The 17,310-nt window shown below is 43.5% G+C and overlaps 1 protein-coding gene across 12 annotated transcripts in view; it reads left to right on the plus strand.

The window, feature by feature from the left end:
- Positions 1 to 17,310, plus strand: part of LOC110500158 (filamin-C) — a 99,856-nt gene that overhangs the window by 33,913 nt on the left and 48,633 nt on the right. For all 12 annotated transcript variants that reach the window (XM_090214130.1, XM_036957489.2, XM_090214124.1 and 9 more), the window contains exon 3: positions 7,233 to 7,330. In XM_090214130.1, coding sequence (XP_090070256.1) covers positions 7,233 to 7,330 — 98 coding nt within the window. The remainder of the gene's footprint in view (positions 1 to 7,232; positions 7,331 to 17,310) is intronic.

The following is a 17,310-nucleotide window of genomic DNA, read 5'->3' on the forward strand; positions in this document are numbered from 1 at the left end:
TTCTAGATCACCTGTACTCCACACAGAGACGCATACAAAGCTCTCCCTTGCCCTCCATTTGGTAAATCTGACCACAATTCTATCCTCCTGATTCCTGTTTACAAGCTATATTTAAAGCAGGAAGCACCAGTGACTCGGTCTATAAAAAAGTGGTCAGATGAAGCAGATGCTAAACTACATGACTGTTTTAATAGCACAGAATGGAACATGATTTGGGATTCCTCCGATGGCATTGAGGAGTACACCACATCAGTCACTGGCTTTATTTATAAGTGCATCGAGGACGTCGTCCCCACAGTGACCGTACATACATACCCCAACCAGAAGCCATGGATTACAGGCAACATTCGTACTGAGCTAAAGGGTAGAGCTGCCACTTTCAAGGTGTGGGACTCTAACCCAGAAGCGTATAAGAAATCCCGCTATGCCCTCCGACCAACCATCAAACGGGCAAAGCACCAGTACAGGGCTAAGATTAAATCGTACTACACCGGTTCCGATACTCTTCTTATGTGGCTGGGCCTGCAAAGTATTACAGACTACAAAGGGAAGCACAGCCGCGAGCTGCCCAGTGACACAAGCCTAACAGACAAGCTAAATCACTTTTATGCTCGAGGCAAGCAACACTGAAGCATGCATGAGAGCATCAGCTGATCTGGACGACTGTGTGATCACGCTCTCCGTAGTCGACGTGAGAAAGACCTTTAAACAGGTCAACATTCACAAGGCCGCGGGGCCATACGGATTACCAGGATGAGTGCTCCGGGCATGTGCTGACCAACTGGCAGGTGTCTTCACTGACATTTTCAACATGTCCCTGACTGAGTCTGTAATACCAACATGTTTCAAGCAGACCATCATAGTCCCTGTGCCCAAGAACACTAAGGCAACCTGCCTAGATGACTACAGACCCGTAAGCACTCACGTCTGTAGCCATGAAGTGTTTTGAAAGTCTGGTAATGGCTCACATCAACACCATTATCCCAGACACCCTAGACCCACTCCAATTTGCATACCGTCCAAACAGATCCACAGATGATGCCGTCTCTGTTGCACTCAACTGCCTTTTCCCACCTGGACAAAAGGAACACCTACGAGAGAATGCTATTCATTGACTACAGCTCAGCGTTCAACACCATAGTGCCCTCAAAGCTCATCACTAAGCTAAGTACCCTGGAACTAAACACCTCCCTCTGCAACTGGATCCTGGACTTCCTGACGGGGTCCCCTCCTGTACTCCCTGTTCACCCACGACTGTGTGGCCAGGCACGACTCCAACACCATCATTAAGTTTGCGGCTGACACAACAGTGGTAGGCGTGATCACCGACAATGACGATACAGCCTATAGTGAGGTCAGAGACCTGGCCGGATGGTGCCAAAGGAGATGATTGTGGACTACAGGAAAAGGAGGACCAAGCACGCCCCCATCCTCTCCGACGAGGCTGTAGTGGAGCAGGTTGAGAGCTTCAAGTTCCTTGGTGTCCACATCACCAACAAACTAGAATGGTCCAAACACACCAAGACAGTCATGAAGAGGGCACGACAAAACCTATTCCCCCTCAGGAAACTAAAATGTTTTGGCATGGGTCCTCAGATCCTCAAATGGTTCTACAGCTGCAACATCATGGTTGCATCACTGCCTGGTAAGGCAACTACTCGGCCTCTGACCTCAAGGCACTACAGAGTGTACAGCCCTGTCCATCACTTGGGCTAAGCTGCCTGCCATCCAGGACCTCTACCTACACCAGGCGGTGTCAGAGGAAAGCCCTAAAAATTGTTAAAGACCCCAGCCACCCCAGTCATAGAATGTTCTCTCTTCTACCGCATAGCAAGCGGTACCGGAGCGCCAAGTCTAGGACCAAATGGCTTCTCAACAGTTTTTACCCCCAAGCCATAATACTCTTGAACAAGTAATCAAATGGCTACCCGGACTCTATGTATTGTGTCCCATCCCACCACCCACCAACCCCTCTTTTACGCTACTGCTACTCTCTGTTTATCATATCATAGTCACTTTAACCATACCTACATGTACATACTATCTCAATTAGCCCGACTAACCGGCGCCTGTATATAGCATTGCTACTGTATATAGCCACTGTCTTTTTACAGTTGTATTTATTTCTTTACTTATCTATTGTTCACCTAATACCTATTTTTTACTTAGTTTTTTTTACAATCCCTTTGGCACTCATTTCAGAACCTTGTGGTCATTTATCTAAACTCTAGACACAAAACTCAAAACGGTCATCACTTGTAACACAGGCTGTCCAATGTTCAAAACATTGCATTGTGCATTCATATCTTTAAAGAAACCTTGCACTTGCAGAATCATTGTTTCAAATAACAAATTTATCACGAAATACCATAGGAACATTAATTTAGATCTCCCACACACAAGATACCGATAGTTTCACTGTGTAGTTGCTCGTTCAATCATTAAATATTGTAGTACAAAACATGTGATACATGTTTTATTATGGTACAACACATAAGTACATTACTGTAAAAGGACTAGTAAAGAGAATACTACAGACTGTCACGTTCGTCGAATGGAGGAGACCAAGGCGCAGCGTAAGATGAATACATACTTTTAATGAAGAACACTTAACAAACTATACCAAAGTGAAGCTATAATAATACTAGTACAGGCAACTAGACATAGACAATAACCCATGAAATACCCAAAGAAGATGGCTGCCTAAATATGGTTCCCAATTAGAGACAACGATAAACAGCTGCCTCTAATTAAGAACCAATCTAGGCAACCATAGACATACATAAACACCTAGATAGTAAACGACTCCATAAACCTACAAAACCCCTAGAAAGTACACATACATCACCCATGTCACACCCTGACCTAATCAAAACAATAAAGAAAACAAAGAATACTAAGGTCAGGGCGTGACAGTACACCCCCCCCCCCCCCAAAAGATGTGGACTCCCGGCCGCACACCTAAACCTATATGGGAGGGTGTGGGTGGGTATGACTCCGAGGTGGCGGTTCTGGCTCAGGACATGGACCCCGCTCCACTTCACCCTTACTTAATGTCTCCAGAGCGGGAACCCTCACCGCCGACCATGGACTAGAGGACGCCACTGGACTGATGGTCGAGTCTGGAGTGAGTGACACCTCTGGATTGGAGGGAGACTCTGGCGGATCCGGACTGGAGGGAGACTCTGGCGGATCCGGACTAGTAGGTTCCGGACTGCGACCCGTTGTGGTAGGTTCCGGTCTGCGGCCTGTCGTGGTAGGTTCCAGTCTATAGACCGTTGCCGGACGCTCTGGACTGGGTACTGTAGCCGGACGCTCTGGACTGGGTACCCTGGTATGATTGTTGATGCCACACATGGTGATTCCAGCATCTCAGAAACAGCTGCCTTCCTGGGATTTTTATGCACTACAGTCTCTAGAGTTTACAGAGAATGGTGCGATAAACAAAACACATTCAGTGAGCGGCAGTTCTGTGGGAAAAACACCTTGTTAATGAGAGAGGTCAGAGGAGAATATCCAGACTCATTCAAGCTAACAGAAAGGCCACAAATGCTCAACTAACAGCTGTTTAAAACAGTGGTGGGCAGAAGGGGATCTCTTAACGTACAACACCGTGAATAATTGTGATTGTAAAAACGGTAAATATCCCACTGTTTGTTATTGCCCGTAAGTAAGCATTTCACTGTAAGGTTTACACCGGTTGTATTCGGCACATGTGACAAATAGACTTTGATTTGATGACAATGAGAATGTTTATTTTTGGTGCGTGTATGCATGGCATGTTCTGTGGGGTGGGGGTAGAGGTTATGGTGCAGGGACTACCATAGAGCACCTAAAAACACAGACATTTCGAATCCCCAAACCACAGAGAGATAGTGCATAGCCGGTAATTAGAGATCAGGGTCGTCAGGGCCTAGCCAGGTGGACTTGCCCGACAACTGCCCTAGATAGAGTGATCCCCGCTGGGGAAGGTTTCATAACTCTAGGCTTGGCTCTCTCGGTGAAGGCCTCTACTAACTTGGACTAGGCTCCTGGCAGGCAGTACGGCTTTCTAAGACATGGTTCCAAGGCAAACTCAGACTGACCTTGGGTCAGTAGACACATCTTGTTCAACAGAGCTACTAATCCTGTGTTTGTACAAATGGTGTGAGACCAGATGAGTGGAATGGCATTAATAGGTTCACAGAGTTAGTTACTCCAGAGAAATGAAGCAAAGAACTGAGGTGCGCTGTCTTTTTGTTTACTGAGTGTCTGTATGTGTGTATAGGTGTTTTGTATTTTGTAGGTGTGTGAGTGTGCGTGTGCATGTGAGAGAAAGCCGATGTGTGAATGTGTGTGCTTTATTTGTTTTCATGTGTTTGCCTGCTTCTGAGTGTGTGTTTATGTGTGTTTGTGTGCCTGACAAAGAGTGTTTGCTCAGGCATGAAGTTGAGAAGTGTGTTGGAGGGGGGCTAAGGTGGGTGAACAATAAACAAACAACGACTCCATTCTCCCACATACTGAACCTGTTTAATTCACTTACCCAGAGCAACGGGGTCACAGAGTGGGTGTGTGGGTGCGTGTGCGTTTGTACTTTACATGTGAATTTATGGTGTACGTGCCTAATCGTGAGTGTGTGTGTGTTCGTGTGTGTGCACATTTTGGTTTTTCAGAGTAAGTGTGTGTTTATTGTCTAGGTGTCTGTATTAGCAGTGTTTACACAGAGCTCTGTCTCTGACACAGTGCAGGACTAAGTAACAGGTTATATTCTAGACTTTGACCATACAGGGCTCTGTTTCTCTCTGCTCTCACTGAAACATTTACACTGATAGATCCAGGACAAGCTATACTCTCACAGTACACGTAGCGTTAGGGCAAAGTGCAATTCTCTCACATTCTCTCGCAGTACCACCTCTGCCTATATGCAGACTACGAGCTGCAACTTGGCCCGTACTCAGGGGCCCTGACCTCCATGGGGCCCCGATTGATTTTGTTAGCCACTCATAATTCATGGCAAACAGGGAATTAGCTTTGAAAATGCCATTTTTTTTCTCCATCCCTGGCAAAACCAAATCTCACTTAGGGTGCCCAAAAACGCTAGAGGCGGCCCTCTTCTCATCAGCACAAAATGGAACATTCAGGAACGTTCACCCATTAAGCATGAAATGTGAAACATACAGTGGAGCATAAAAACAATATTGCACGTTTATTTTCCTACTAGCATTGACTTTGCTGATAACTTCTTTAATGAGGATAAATGTACTTACTGCGATTGTGATATGTGCTTGTACTACCTAGCTATGAATGAATGCACTAACTGTAAGTCACTCTGGATAAGAGCGTCTGCTAAATTACTAAAATGTAAATGTCAAATATAATAACTGTTTTGGGTGAAACTCAAACTGCTCTCAGACCTGCTATCCTCTATTGCGTAACTAATTGGTCCTGACACCTCAAGTTCCCCTGGTTCAGCCAAACCCCTTCCCCGCAAGGCGCTGAACATGGGTGTGCTGCAGGCTGCAGTGAGTTTCTGGCTGTTGTAACAGCATGGTGAGCGTCAGAGTAGAGAACACAGCAGCGAGGAACGCAATAAGTGAAAACACATGTAGCACACCACATTTCCTGCCGAACACATGATTGTGTTTGTGTGTGTGTGTGTGTGTGTGCTCATGTATGTTGTTAAGGAACAAAAGGAACAGGGCAGAGGCCTCTCGTTAGAAGTAAGGGTGGACAGTAAAACAGTGAAAGTTAAGTGTATTGTCCGTAGAAGTAAATTAAGGAAAGGTTTTCTCGTGGCTTGTGTTTGTTTATGGAACACAAACAAATATGAGGGTCAGGTACAGCTTTTTAGCAGTGTGGGAGAATGCTTTAGGGGTTTATGTTCCTCTCCTGTTCGTTTTTCAAATTCCCCCGAGAGCCCCCTCACACACTCACTCTCTGCCATGTATTTGTTTAGTATCCTTTTGCCTCACGCCTCTGTTTTCATACCGCTCCTGGCAGTAGTGGGGTTTGCGCAAGGAAGTCACCCTGAGCTGAGAACATTCTGGATGGAATTGCAATAGAGACATCCATGACAGCTAATGAGACTTGTGGAAAATGTATTGCCGTTTAGTGAGGTGGGAGAAACAGCAGTAAAAAACACCAAACCACTCTGTCACATTGAGTAGTGCTCCCGCTCTCCAGTTCCACAGTCTGTGGATACAGCCTGGACTCATAGACGAGACTAGACATAACATAGTACATGCAAATCCGGGACACGCAAATTAGTATTATGCTATATGTTACATTTGGTATGGTTATATAAGACAGAAGGTTACATAAGACAAAAAATAAAAGGAGGGTGCTTGGTTTTGGTGGATGGGTGGGCATACAATGCGAATGTTTAGCAACACAAAGGTTGCGTGTTCAAATCTCATCACGGACAACTTTAGCATTTTAGCAACTTTTCAGCTTCTTACTTCTTTTTAGCTACTTTGCAACTACTTAGCATGTTGGCTAACCCTTCCCCTAACCCTTAAACCTTTTAGCTAACCCTTCCCTTAACCCTAACCTTAATCCTAACCCCTAAACTTGCTAATGTTAGCCAGCTAGCGATTGTTAGCATTGGCCACCTAGCTAACATGTTGTTTGTTTTGGAAATTTGTAACATGTTGTACGTTTTTCAAATTCGTAACATATCATAGGAATTGTTATTCGTAACATATCATAGGAATTGTTATTCGTAACATATCATACAAAATGGATGATGGACATCAACAAATGAATACATACCATATGAAACGTAACATATACTAAATCTAGTGTCTCGGATTTACGTACAGAATAATACAAAATGCTGAGACCAGGTTGGTGGATAGAGAACTGTGTAGTGATGACATGTGTAGTGAGAACTGTGTAGTGTTTGTGTGTCGTCTGAGGCTTCCTACATCTCTCATCCTCACGCCACTCCCTGATAATCCAATTAAATGAATTGTGTGTGTGTGTGTGTGTGTGTGTGTGTATGTCAGCTTTGTTCAAAGTGACCCACAGTCGGACATCAGGAAAAAAGTAACTCACCGCTCTCTAAGAATTTACCAGTTCACTCTTCCTTGTCTCTACTGTAGAGGCAAAGTATTGCGGGTAAACATGGTTTGGCAGTTGTTGTCATGATTATAGCGAATCGTAGTGGGTGGACCTATGTTGATTCTCTGTGTACTGTGGTCCCATGACTAAATGCTCCCTCTCTCCCCTCTCCCTCCCTCCCTGTCATGTAGGCCTGTGTCCTGACTGGGAGACGTGGGATCCTAGCCAGCCTGTGGAGAATGCCAGGGAGGCCATGCAGCAGGCTGACGACTGGCTCGGAGTGCCCCAGGTAACATCACCACACCACCTACACTCACCATCACTCCTGGTCTCACCTGGTTTAGTTCACAAAACCTGAACTCATTCGTACTTGTTCAACTCGTCTAGTTAAACTCATATCCACATACTTGGTTTAGACTCAGTTACTCTGAGGTAACTGGCTTCAGTGGTAAACAGCAGGGCAATCTTTGATAACACTTTACGCTTAAAGATGGGTAAAATGTATTATGATGTGTTTATAAATGCACTGTAAGACTTGTCATAAGCCTGTATGATCAATCTGTTCTTTGAGTGAGTGAGTTGGAGTTGGTGGGTGTGTCCCAGGTGACAGTCCACAGCCACATAGGCTAATATGGATAAGTGTATGTGGGATTGTGTTTGGCTAATTACTTCAGTATGTGGTTGTGGAGGTACATTGGCATGCTGCTGTACTGGGCTGGGTCTTGGAGAGAGGAGAGGCCAGGCTGGCATCAGGTTAGGCTGGATTCTGAAGAGGCGAGGGTGGGTTAGCCAATGCCACAACCAGGACCACTGGAGCGTGTTCATATGAAACCACAAACTGTTTCCCCAGCCACACACTAGTCTATAGCACTTCTAGATTCCAAGGTAGAAAACATGAACAGAAACTCTATATTCCCTGTGTGTGTGTGTGTGTGTGTGTGTGTGTGTGTGTGTGTGTGTGTGTGTGTGTGTGTGCACGCTTAGTGGTTTTGTCCACTTGTCCAGGGTCAACCTGTGTTTTATCGTGCCAATAATCACTTCCTTCAGTGTATTAATTGGCTGAAACAACCTTCTGCTCCTTAGTCAATGATTTTAATGCAGACCAAGGGAACTTGCAACTGTTCATAGAGAAATGAGCCGAGGAGAGAGAAAGCAGATATATGGCGACATAAATATTAGGGATTAGAAGGATTGGTGAGACCATGACGGACCTTGCTATTTTTCAGGCTGTTCTTAAACTTGTTATGGCTGCAATCCCGTTAACGGGATAATTGTCATCAACAACCGCTGAATTGCATAGCGCCACATTCTATGAATATTACAAAATATATTTATATTCATGAAATCACAAGTGCAATATAGGAAAACACAGGTTAGCCTTTTGTTAATCCACCTGTCGTGTCAGATTTTGAAAATATACTTTACAGTGAAAGCAATCCAAGCGTTTGTGTAAGTTTATCGATCGCTCGACAAAACATTATGTACACTTAGCATCAAGTAGCTTGGTCACGAAAATCAGAAAAGCAATCAAATTAATAGTTTACCTTTGATGATCTTCGGATGTTTTCACTCACGGGACTCCCAGTTACACAATAAATGTTCCTTTTGTTCCATAAAGATTATTTTTACATCCAAAATACCTCGGTTTGTTTGGCGCGTTATGTTCAGAAATCCACAGGAAAGGGCGGTCACGACAACGCAGACAAATTCCAAATAGTTTCCGTAATGTCCACAGAAACATGTCAAACATTTTTTATAATCAATCCTCAGGTTGTTTTTAAAATATATAATCGATGAATATATCAACCGCATGAATATATCAACCGCAAATGTCTTTATCAGTAGGAGAGGGAAAAGCAATGTCTGTCCAAACTCTGTTGCGTGAGCAAAACTCATGCGACCACTTGACGCGATGTTATCTTTCTGGCTCATTTTTCAAAATCAATGCCTGAAACTATGTCTGTGTCACATTCTGACCTTAGTTCCTTTGTTATGTCTTTGTTTTAGTATGGTCAGGGCGTGAGTTGGGTGGGTTGTCTATGTTTGTTTTCCTATAATTTGGGATTTCTGTGTTCCGCCTAGTATGGTTCTCAATCAGAGGCAGCTGTCAATCGTTGTCCCTGATTGAGACTCATACTTAGGTAGCCTGGTTTCACTTTTGAGTTGTGGGCGTTTGTCTTCCGTGTCAGTGTTTGTTACCACACGGGACTGTTTCGTTTTTTCACATTTATTGTTTTGTTCCAGTGTTCTGTTGTGTTTGATTAAACATTATGGACACTTACCACGCTGCACATTGGTCCTCCGATCCTTCTCGCTACTCCTCCTCAGAAGAGGAGGACGCGATCCGTTACAGTCTGAAGACTGTTGACACCTTGAGGAAGCGATAGGAAAAGGAATCTGGTTGATATCCCTTTAAATCAAGCAAAGGGAGGCTATGGAACATGGAGTTTTCAAAATAGAAGCCACTTCCTGGTTTCATTTGCCTCAGGGTTTCGCCTGCAATATCATGTTGTACTCACAGACAATATTTTGATAGTTTTAGAAACTTTAGAGTGTTTTCTATCCAAATACTAATAATAATATGCATATATTAGCAACTGAGACTGAGGGGCTGGCCGTTTACAATGGGCACCTTTTCATCCAAGCTACTCAATACTGCCCCTGCAGCCATAAGAAGAAGTATATGCATGTGTATAGAGGAGGGAGTGTGTGTGTGTGTGTGTGTGTGTGTGTGTGTGTGTGTGCACGTGTTTGTGTATGTGTATGTTGTATTTGAGCTTATATGGGAGGGTCCAGACCATCACTGTATGGGGGAAATCTCAGCATGCTTTGAGCACGGGTCACATGGTGGGAGTGACAAGGTCGTGGGATGTGTTTACATCTTGAACATCTGCACCAGGGTCAGCTCTTGTTACCCCTGTCTAACCTTAAACATTGGGATTCCCAAGACACCACTGATCCTGTCTCAGTCGAGGAACACACAGAGAATAGCATAGTGGTTAACCTAGTGAGTGGCCATGCTAAATAATGGCTGGTCTATTTTCAGGCTCACCCCCTGGCCTTACAGCCAAGGGTTAAATATAGCTAGAATACCTTCTGACACCCCTCAGAGAGAGAGAGAGATATGCGTCAACAGCAACCTTGGGAAAATCTTCTGCATTATCATTAACAGCAGACTCGTACATTTCCTCAGTGAAAACAATGTACTGAGCAAATGTCAAATGGGCTTTTTACCAAATTACCGTACAACAGACCGTGTATTCACCCGGCCTCACCCTACTAGAATCTGAAGTCAAATGTCTGCTGTTTGCTGATGATCTGGTGCTTCTGTCACCAACCAAGGAGGGCCTACAGCAACACCAAGATCTTCTGCACAGATTCTGCCAGACCTGGGCCCTGACAGTAAATCTCAGTAAGACGAAAATAATGGTGTTCCAAAAAAGGTCCAATCGCCAGGACCACAAATACAAATTCCATCTAGACACCGTTGCCCTAGAGCACACAAAAAAACATTCATACCTTGGCCTAAACATCAGCGCCACAGGTAACTTCCACAAAGCTGTGAACGATCTGAGAGACAAGGCAGGAAGGGCCTTCTATGCCTTCAAAAGGAACATCAAATTCGACTTACCAATTAGGATCTGGCTAAAAATACTTGAATCAGTCATAGAACCCATTGCCCTTTATGGTTGTGAGGTCTGGGGTCTGCTCACCATCCAAGATTTCATAAAATGGGACAAACACCAAATTGAGACTCTGCATGCAGAATTCTGAAAAAATACCCTCCGTGTACAATGTAGAACACCAAATAATGCATGCAGAGCAGAATTAGGCCGATACCCACTAATGATCAAAATCCAGAAAAGAGCCGTTAAATTCTACAACCACCTAAAAGGAAGCGATTCCCAAACCTTCCATAACAAAGCCATCACCTACAGAGAGATGAACCTGGAGAAGAGTCCCCAAAGCAAGCTGGGCCTGGGGCTCTGTTCACAAACAGACCCCACAGAGCCCCAGGACAGCAATACAATTAGACCCAACCAAATCATGAGAAAACAAAAATATAATTACTTGACACATTGGAAAGAATTAACAAAAAAACAGAGCAAACTAGAATGCTATTTGGCTCTAAACAGAGAGTACACAGTGGCAGAATACCTGACCACTGTGACTGACCCAAACTTAAAGAAAGCTTTGACTTTGTACAGACTCCGTGAGCATAGCCTTGCAATTGAGAAAGGCAGCCGTAGGCAGACCTGGCTCCCAAGAGAAGACAGGCTAGGTGTACACTGCCCACAAAATGAGGTGGAAACTGAGCTGCACTTCCTAACCTCCTGCCCAATGTATGACCATATTAGAGACGCATATTTCCCTCAGATTACACAGATCCACAAAGAATTCGAAAACAAACCCGATTTTGATAAACTCCCATAACTACTGGGTGAAATTCCACAGTGTGCCATCACAGCATCAAGATTTGTGACCTGTTGCCACAAGAAAAGGTCAACCAGTGAAGAACAAACACCATTGTAAATACAACCCATAATTATGCTTATTTATTTTCCCCTGTGTACTTTAAACATTTGTACATCGTTACAACACTGTATATACATAATTTGACATTTGTAATGTCTTTATTCTTTTGAAACTTCTGTATGTGTGATGTTTACTGCTCATTTCTCTTGTGTATATTATCTACCTCACCTGCTTTGGCAATGTTAACACATGTTTCCCATGCCCATAATGCCCCTTGAATTGAATTGAATTGAGAGAGATAGAGGGATCCACATGGATGATTATAAAGAGAAAGAGAGACTATTAGAAAGGGAGAAAATTGGTCATTGTGTCACAATGGGAAGTGTAGCATGATGCAAGCTGGTTCAGATCAACATTCCCAGTCTGAAAACAGAGAACTTGTTGACAGACAGTTTAACAAGGTTGGGAAAGTCTTGAAGTCGTTTTGACTGGCTTCATTTGGCCAAACTCATTTCTTCTTCTGACCATGGGGCATGGTTTAAGAGCTCTTGAAAATGTCAGTACGATTTCAGCATTATACACTGGGAGTAGAATACCTATAGTAAGAGTCTGTGAATGTATGTATATATGATTGTACAGGTATGTACGCCTGAAGCAGTGGCACCTCTTTAGCATGAACAACCTGTTTCCTCTCAGAGCGACACACCCTATGGGTCTATAGGTTGTAAATTAGCATGTGTGTGCGAGAGTATGTGAACGTGAGTGTGTTTCCACCTGTAAGTCCCCATGTGGTGGTTGTGTATAATTATGGATTCCATTATCCAAAGGGCTGTTTAAACACAGACATTTCATGTGCCTAACAGCTGCTACAGAACTTTACATCTCTCTCTCTCTCTCTCTCTCTCTCTCTCTCTCTCTCTCTCTCTCTCTCTCTATTAGGTGGTTGTAGAATTTAACGACTCTTTTCTGGATTTTGCTAATTTGCGGGTATCGGCCTAATTCTGCTCTGCATGCATTATTTGGTGTTCTACATCGTACATGGAGAACATTTTAGCAGAATTCTGCATGCAGAGTCTCAATTTGGTGTTTGTCCCATTTTGTGAATTCTTGGTTGTTGAGCGGACCCCAGACCTCACAACCATAAAGGGCAATGGGTTCCATAACTGATTCAAGTATTTTTAGCCAGATCCTAATTGGTGTGTTGAGTTTTATGTTTCTTTTGATGGCATAGAATGCCATTCTTGTCTTGTCTCTCAGATCGTTCACAGCCCTGTGGCGCTGATGTTTAGGCCAAGGTATGTCGAGTTTTTTGTGTGCTCTAGGGCAACGGTGTCTAGATGGAATTTGTATTTCTGGTCCTGGAGGCCAGACCATTTTTGGAACACCATTATTTTCGTCTTACTGAGATTTACTGTCAGGGCCCAGGTCTTGCAGAATCTGTGCAGAAGATCTAGGTGTTGCTGTAGGCCCTCCTTGTGTTGGTGACAGAAGCACCAGATCATCAGCAAACAGCAGACATTTGACTTCAGGTTCTAGTAGGGTGAGGCCGGGTGCTGCAGACTGTTCTAGTGCCCTCGCCAATTCGTTGATATATATGTTGAAGAATGGTGGGGCTTAAGCTGCATCCCTGTCTCACCCCACGGCCCTGTGGGGGGAAATTGGTCCGTTTTTTGCCTATTTTAACCGCACACTTGTTGTTTGTGTACATGGATTAAATAGTGTCATATGTTTTTCCCCTACACCACTTTCCATCAATTTGTATAGCAGACCCTCATGCCAAATCGAGTCGAAAGCTTTTTTGAAATCAACAAAGCATGAGAAGACTGCCTTTGCTTTGGGTTTTTTGCTTGTCAATTAGGGTGTGCAGGATGAATGCGTGGTCTGTCGTACGATAATTTGGTAAAAAGCCAATTTGACATTTGCTCAGTACATTGTTTTCACTGAGGAAATGTATGAGTCTGCTGTTAATGATAATGCAGAGGATTTTCCCAAGGTTGCTGTTGACGCATATCCCACGGTAGTTATTGGGGTCAAATTTTTGTGGAATGGGGTGGGCATTCCTTGGATCCAAATATTGGGGAAGATGTCAGAGCTAAGGATGATGTTAAAGACTTTTATTATAGCCAATTGCAATTTGTTGTATATTTGATTATTTATTTGAGGATACCATCAAAACATGTTTTGTCCTGTAGTTCATTCAAGGTATTTGGAGAATCCAGTGGGTTCTGGTAGTCTTTAATAGTTGATTCTAAGATTTGTATTTGATCATGTATATGTTTTTGCTGTTTGTTCTTTGTTATAGAGCCAAAAAGATTGGAGAAGTGGTTTACCCATACATCTCCATTTTGGATAGATAATTCTTTGTGTTGTTTGTTTAGTGTTTTCCCATTTTCCCAGAAGTGGTTAGAGTCTATGGATTCTTCAATTACATTGAGCTTTTTTCTGACTTGCTGTTCCTTCGTTTTCCATAGTGTATTTCTGTATTGCTTTAGTGATTCACCATAGTGAAGGCGTAGACCAGGGGTGTCAAAGTCAAATGGACGGAGGGCCAAATAAAAAAATCAGCTACAAGACGAGGGCCGGACTGTTCGAATGTTCATTGAAAATTTTTTAAATGACGCATATAGTCTAGTGAACCTAATTGAACCTACTGAAAACCTAACAAATATATTACAATATGATCAGATAAATAAAGCAATATTTTCTTATGGCTCTGTCAGTAATCTTTAATTTTCAACAGACACAAAAGACAAATTTCCTTTATATAAATATCCCCATAACATGAACATTAAATGAAAGAAACCGGTATTCAAGGCACCATCAGTAGACTATATTTTCTATTTTAGCAAAAGTGGGCTAAATTTACTTCAAAGAAAAAACAATAATAGCAATTTTCTATCATCCACTCAACTGAAATATTTTTTAAATATAATTGGATTGAAATACAAAAAAATAAAGTGCAAAAATCTATTAATCAAAAACAACACTTTGTTTAAGGAGAAGTAACATGCAGTGAAAACAAATATTAAATTTTAACTTTTAAACTTGAACTGAGTAAAAACTCTAAATATGTGATTGCACAGTAATGTTCACTTGTTTGAGGTTGAGGGTGATACTTGGTGGTGTCCCATCTTTTCCACAAGTTCATCAATGTTCGGGGTAAGGCTCTGAGCTGAAGAAATCCTCAGAATTGAGTGGAGGTGTTCAGCAGTAAGTCGACTTCTGTGTGATGTTTTGTTCAGGTTCATCAAAGAAAACAGTTGTTCACACAGGTATGTGCTGCCAAACATAGACAACGTTTGAGCAGCCTGGATGCGCAGCTGGGGCATTGTGCCGGGGAGGAAACGGGCGAACTCCGCAGCACCCACTGCCGCATATTTTGCCCTCAGTGCATCATTGCATTGGAGGTCAATCAACTCCATTTGGAGGTTTGGTGGTGAGCTTTCCACGTCAACAGCAAATGGGTTACCGAGCAGTTCCAACCTGCTTTTTTGTGCTTCAAAGTCAGCAAATCGGCGTCGAAAGTCAGCGGCAAGCATACCTATTTTATCAGCCAACTGTGTGCTCGGGAACGCACTGGTAGAGAGCTTCTCTTTCATGGTCTGGCAGCTGGGAAAGTGGCTCAAATTTTCTTTCCGCATCTGCGTCTCCCACAGAGTCAGTTTGGTTTTAAATGCCTTCACTGTACTGTACATATCAGAGATGACACGATCCCGACCCTGCAGCTGCAAGTTTATTGCATTCAGATGACTCGTAATGTCACACAGAAAAGCCATTTCACACAGAAACATTTCGTCTCGGAGTTGTGTTGTGTCTTTCCCTTTGCTGTCCAAGAACAGACAAATCTCCTCACGAAGCTCGAAACATCTTTGAAGCACCTTTCCCTGGCTTAGCCATCGCACCTCTGTGTGATAAGGCAAATCACCATGCTCCGTTTCTAACTCCGTCAGAAATGCCTTGAACTGGCGGTGATTCAAACCTTTGGCTCTGATAAAGTTAACTGTGCGCGTGATGATGCTCATTACATGCTCCATTTTCAAGGCTTTACCGCACAACGCTTCCTGGTGTATGATACAATGATAAGCTGTCAGCTCACCTGTCGCGTTTTCCTCTTGCATCTTTTCCCGTATCTTCGCCACCAGTCCGCTCCTGTGTCCACACATCGCAGGTGCTCCGTCGGTTGTCAAACCCACGAGTTTTTCCCAAGGCAGCTCCATCTCATTTACACATCTTGACACCTCTTCATACAAATCATGCCCCGTAGTTGTGCCATGCATAGGACGTAAAGCCAAAAACTCCTCTGTCACGCTTAGGTTGGAGTCCACTCCGCGGATGAAAATTGACAACTGGGCAATGTCAGAAATGTCGGTGCTCTCATCCACAGCCAAGGAATATGCAATAAAATCTTTTCCCTTTTTCACAAGCTGCTCTTTTAGATTGATGGACAACTGGTCTACTCTCTCGGCAATGGTGTTTCTGCTCAGACTCACATTTAAAAAGAGTTGCCTTTTTTCTGGGCAAACTTCGTCACAAACTTTAATCATGCAGTTTTTGATGAAATCCCCCTCCGTAAATGGCCGGGCTGATTTAGCGATCTCTTCTGCCAAAATAAAACTGGCCTTGACAGCAGCCTGGCCTTGTGATTTGGCTTTGTCCATATTCTTGTTTTTGTCCGCGTGTTTCGTTTCATAATGTCGTCTCAGATTATACTCTTTCAGTACCGCCACACTTTCTCCACACAGAAGACACACAGGTTTTCCAGCTACCTTCGTGAACATATACTCCGACTCCCACCTTGTTTGAAACCCCCGGTTCTCAGTATCCACCTTCCGTTTTGCCATTTTTGATGGGTATCTGAAAGTTAATTTTACTGTGATGCTGACGACTGCTGTGCCAATAAATATTGAAATGAAGCAGCCTACTGCTCGGTGCGTCACCTTTGCATTGTGGGAAATGTAGTATTGGTGCGTGTAAAAGATCTGCGGGCTGCCGGCTTGCTGCGGGCCGGTTCTAATAATAAATCAAGATCATCCCAGGGGCCGTAAAAAACCTTCTTGCGGGCCGGATGTGGCCCGCGGGCCTTGACTCTGACATATGTGGCGTAGACTCAGGTTTTCCGGGTCTCTATTTTTTTGTGGTGGGACAGGTTTCTCAATTTCTTTCTTAGATTTTTGCATTCTTCATTAAACCATTTGTCATTGTTGTTCATTTTCTTTGGTTTTCTATTTGAGATTATTAGATTTGATAGGGAAGCTGAGAGGTCAAATATAATGTTAAGATTTTCTACTACCAAGTGACCCCTTCACTATTACGGTGGAACATTTTGTCCAGGATGTTGTCTAAAAGGGATTGCATTTGTTGTGGCCTAATTGTTTTTAGGTTTCCACACTACAGTCATTCCATCTATAGCATTTCTTAATATTACTCAGTTCCTTTGGCTTTGATTTCTCATGATTGAGTATTGCTCTATTCAAGTAGACTGTGATTTTGCTGTGGTCTGACAGGGGTGTCAGTGGGCTGACTGAACGCTCTGAGAGACTCTGGGTTGAGGTGAGTGACAAAGTAGTCTACAGTACTACTGCCAAGAGAAGAGCTATAGGTGTACCTACTATAGTAGTCCCCTCGAAGCCTACCATTGACTATGTACATACCCAGCATGCGACAGAGCTGCAGGAGTCTGATCTGAGGGGGCCTAAATGGGGTGTGGTTATGGTTGACTTTGGGGGGGTGTTGATTGGTGGGGGTGTGTATGTGGCTTGTGTTGTTGTTGTCTGGATGTAGGTCCTCTCATTG

This window comes from Oncorhynchus mykiss, chromosome 21, assembly GCF_057628025.1.
Source record: "Oncorhynchus mykiss isolate SJ-2025 chromosome 21, ASM5762802v1, whole genome shotgun sequence".
NCBI classification, from domain to species: domain Eukaryota; kingdom Metazoa; phylum Chordata; class Actinopteri; order Salmoniformes; family Salmonidae; genus Oncorhynchus; species Oncorhynchus mykiss.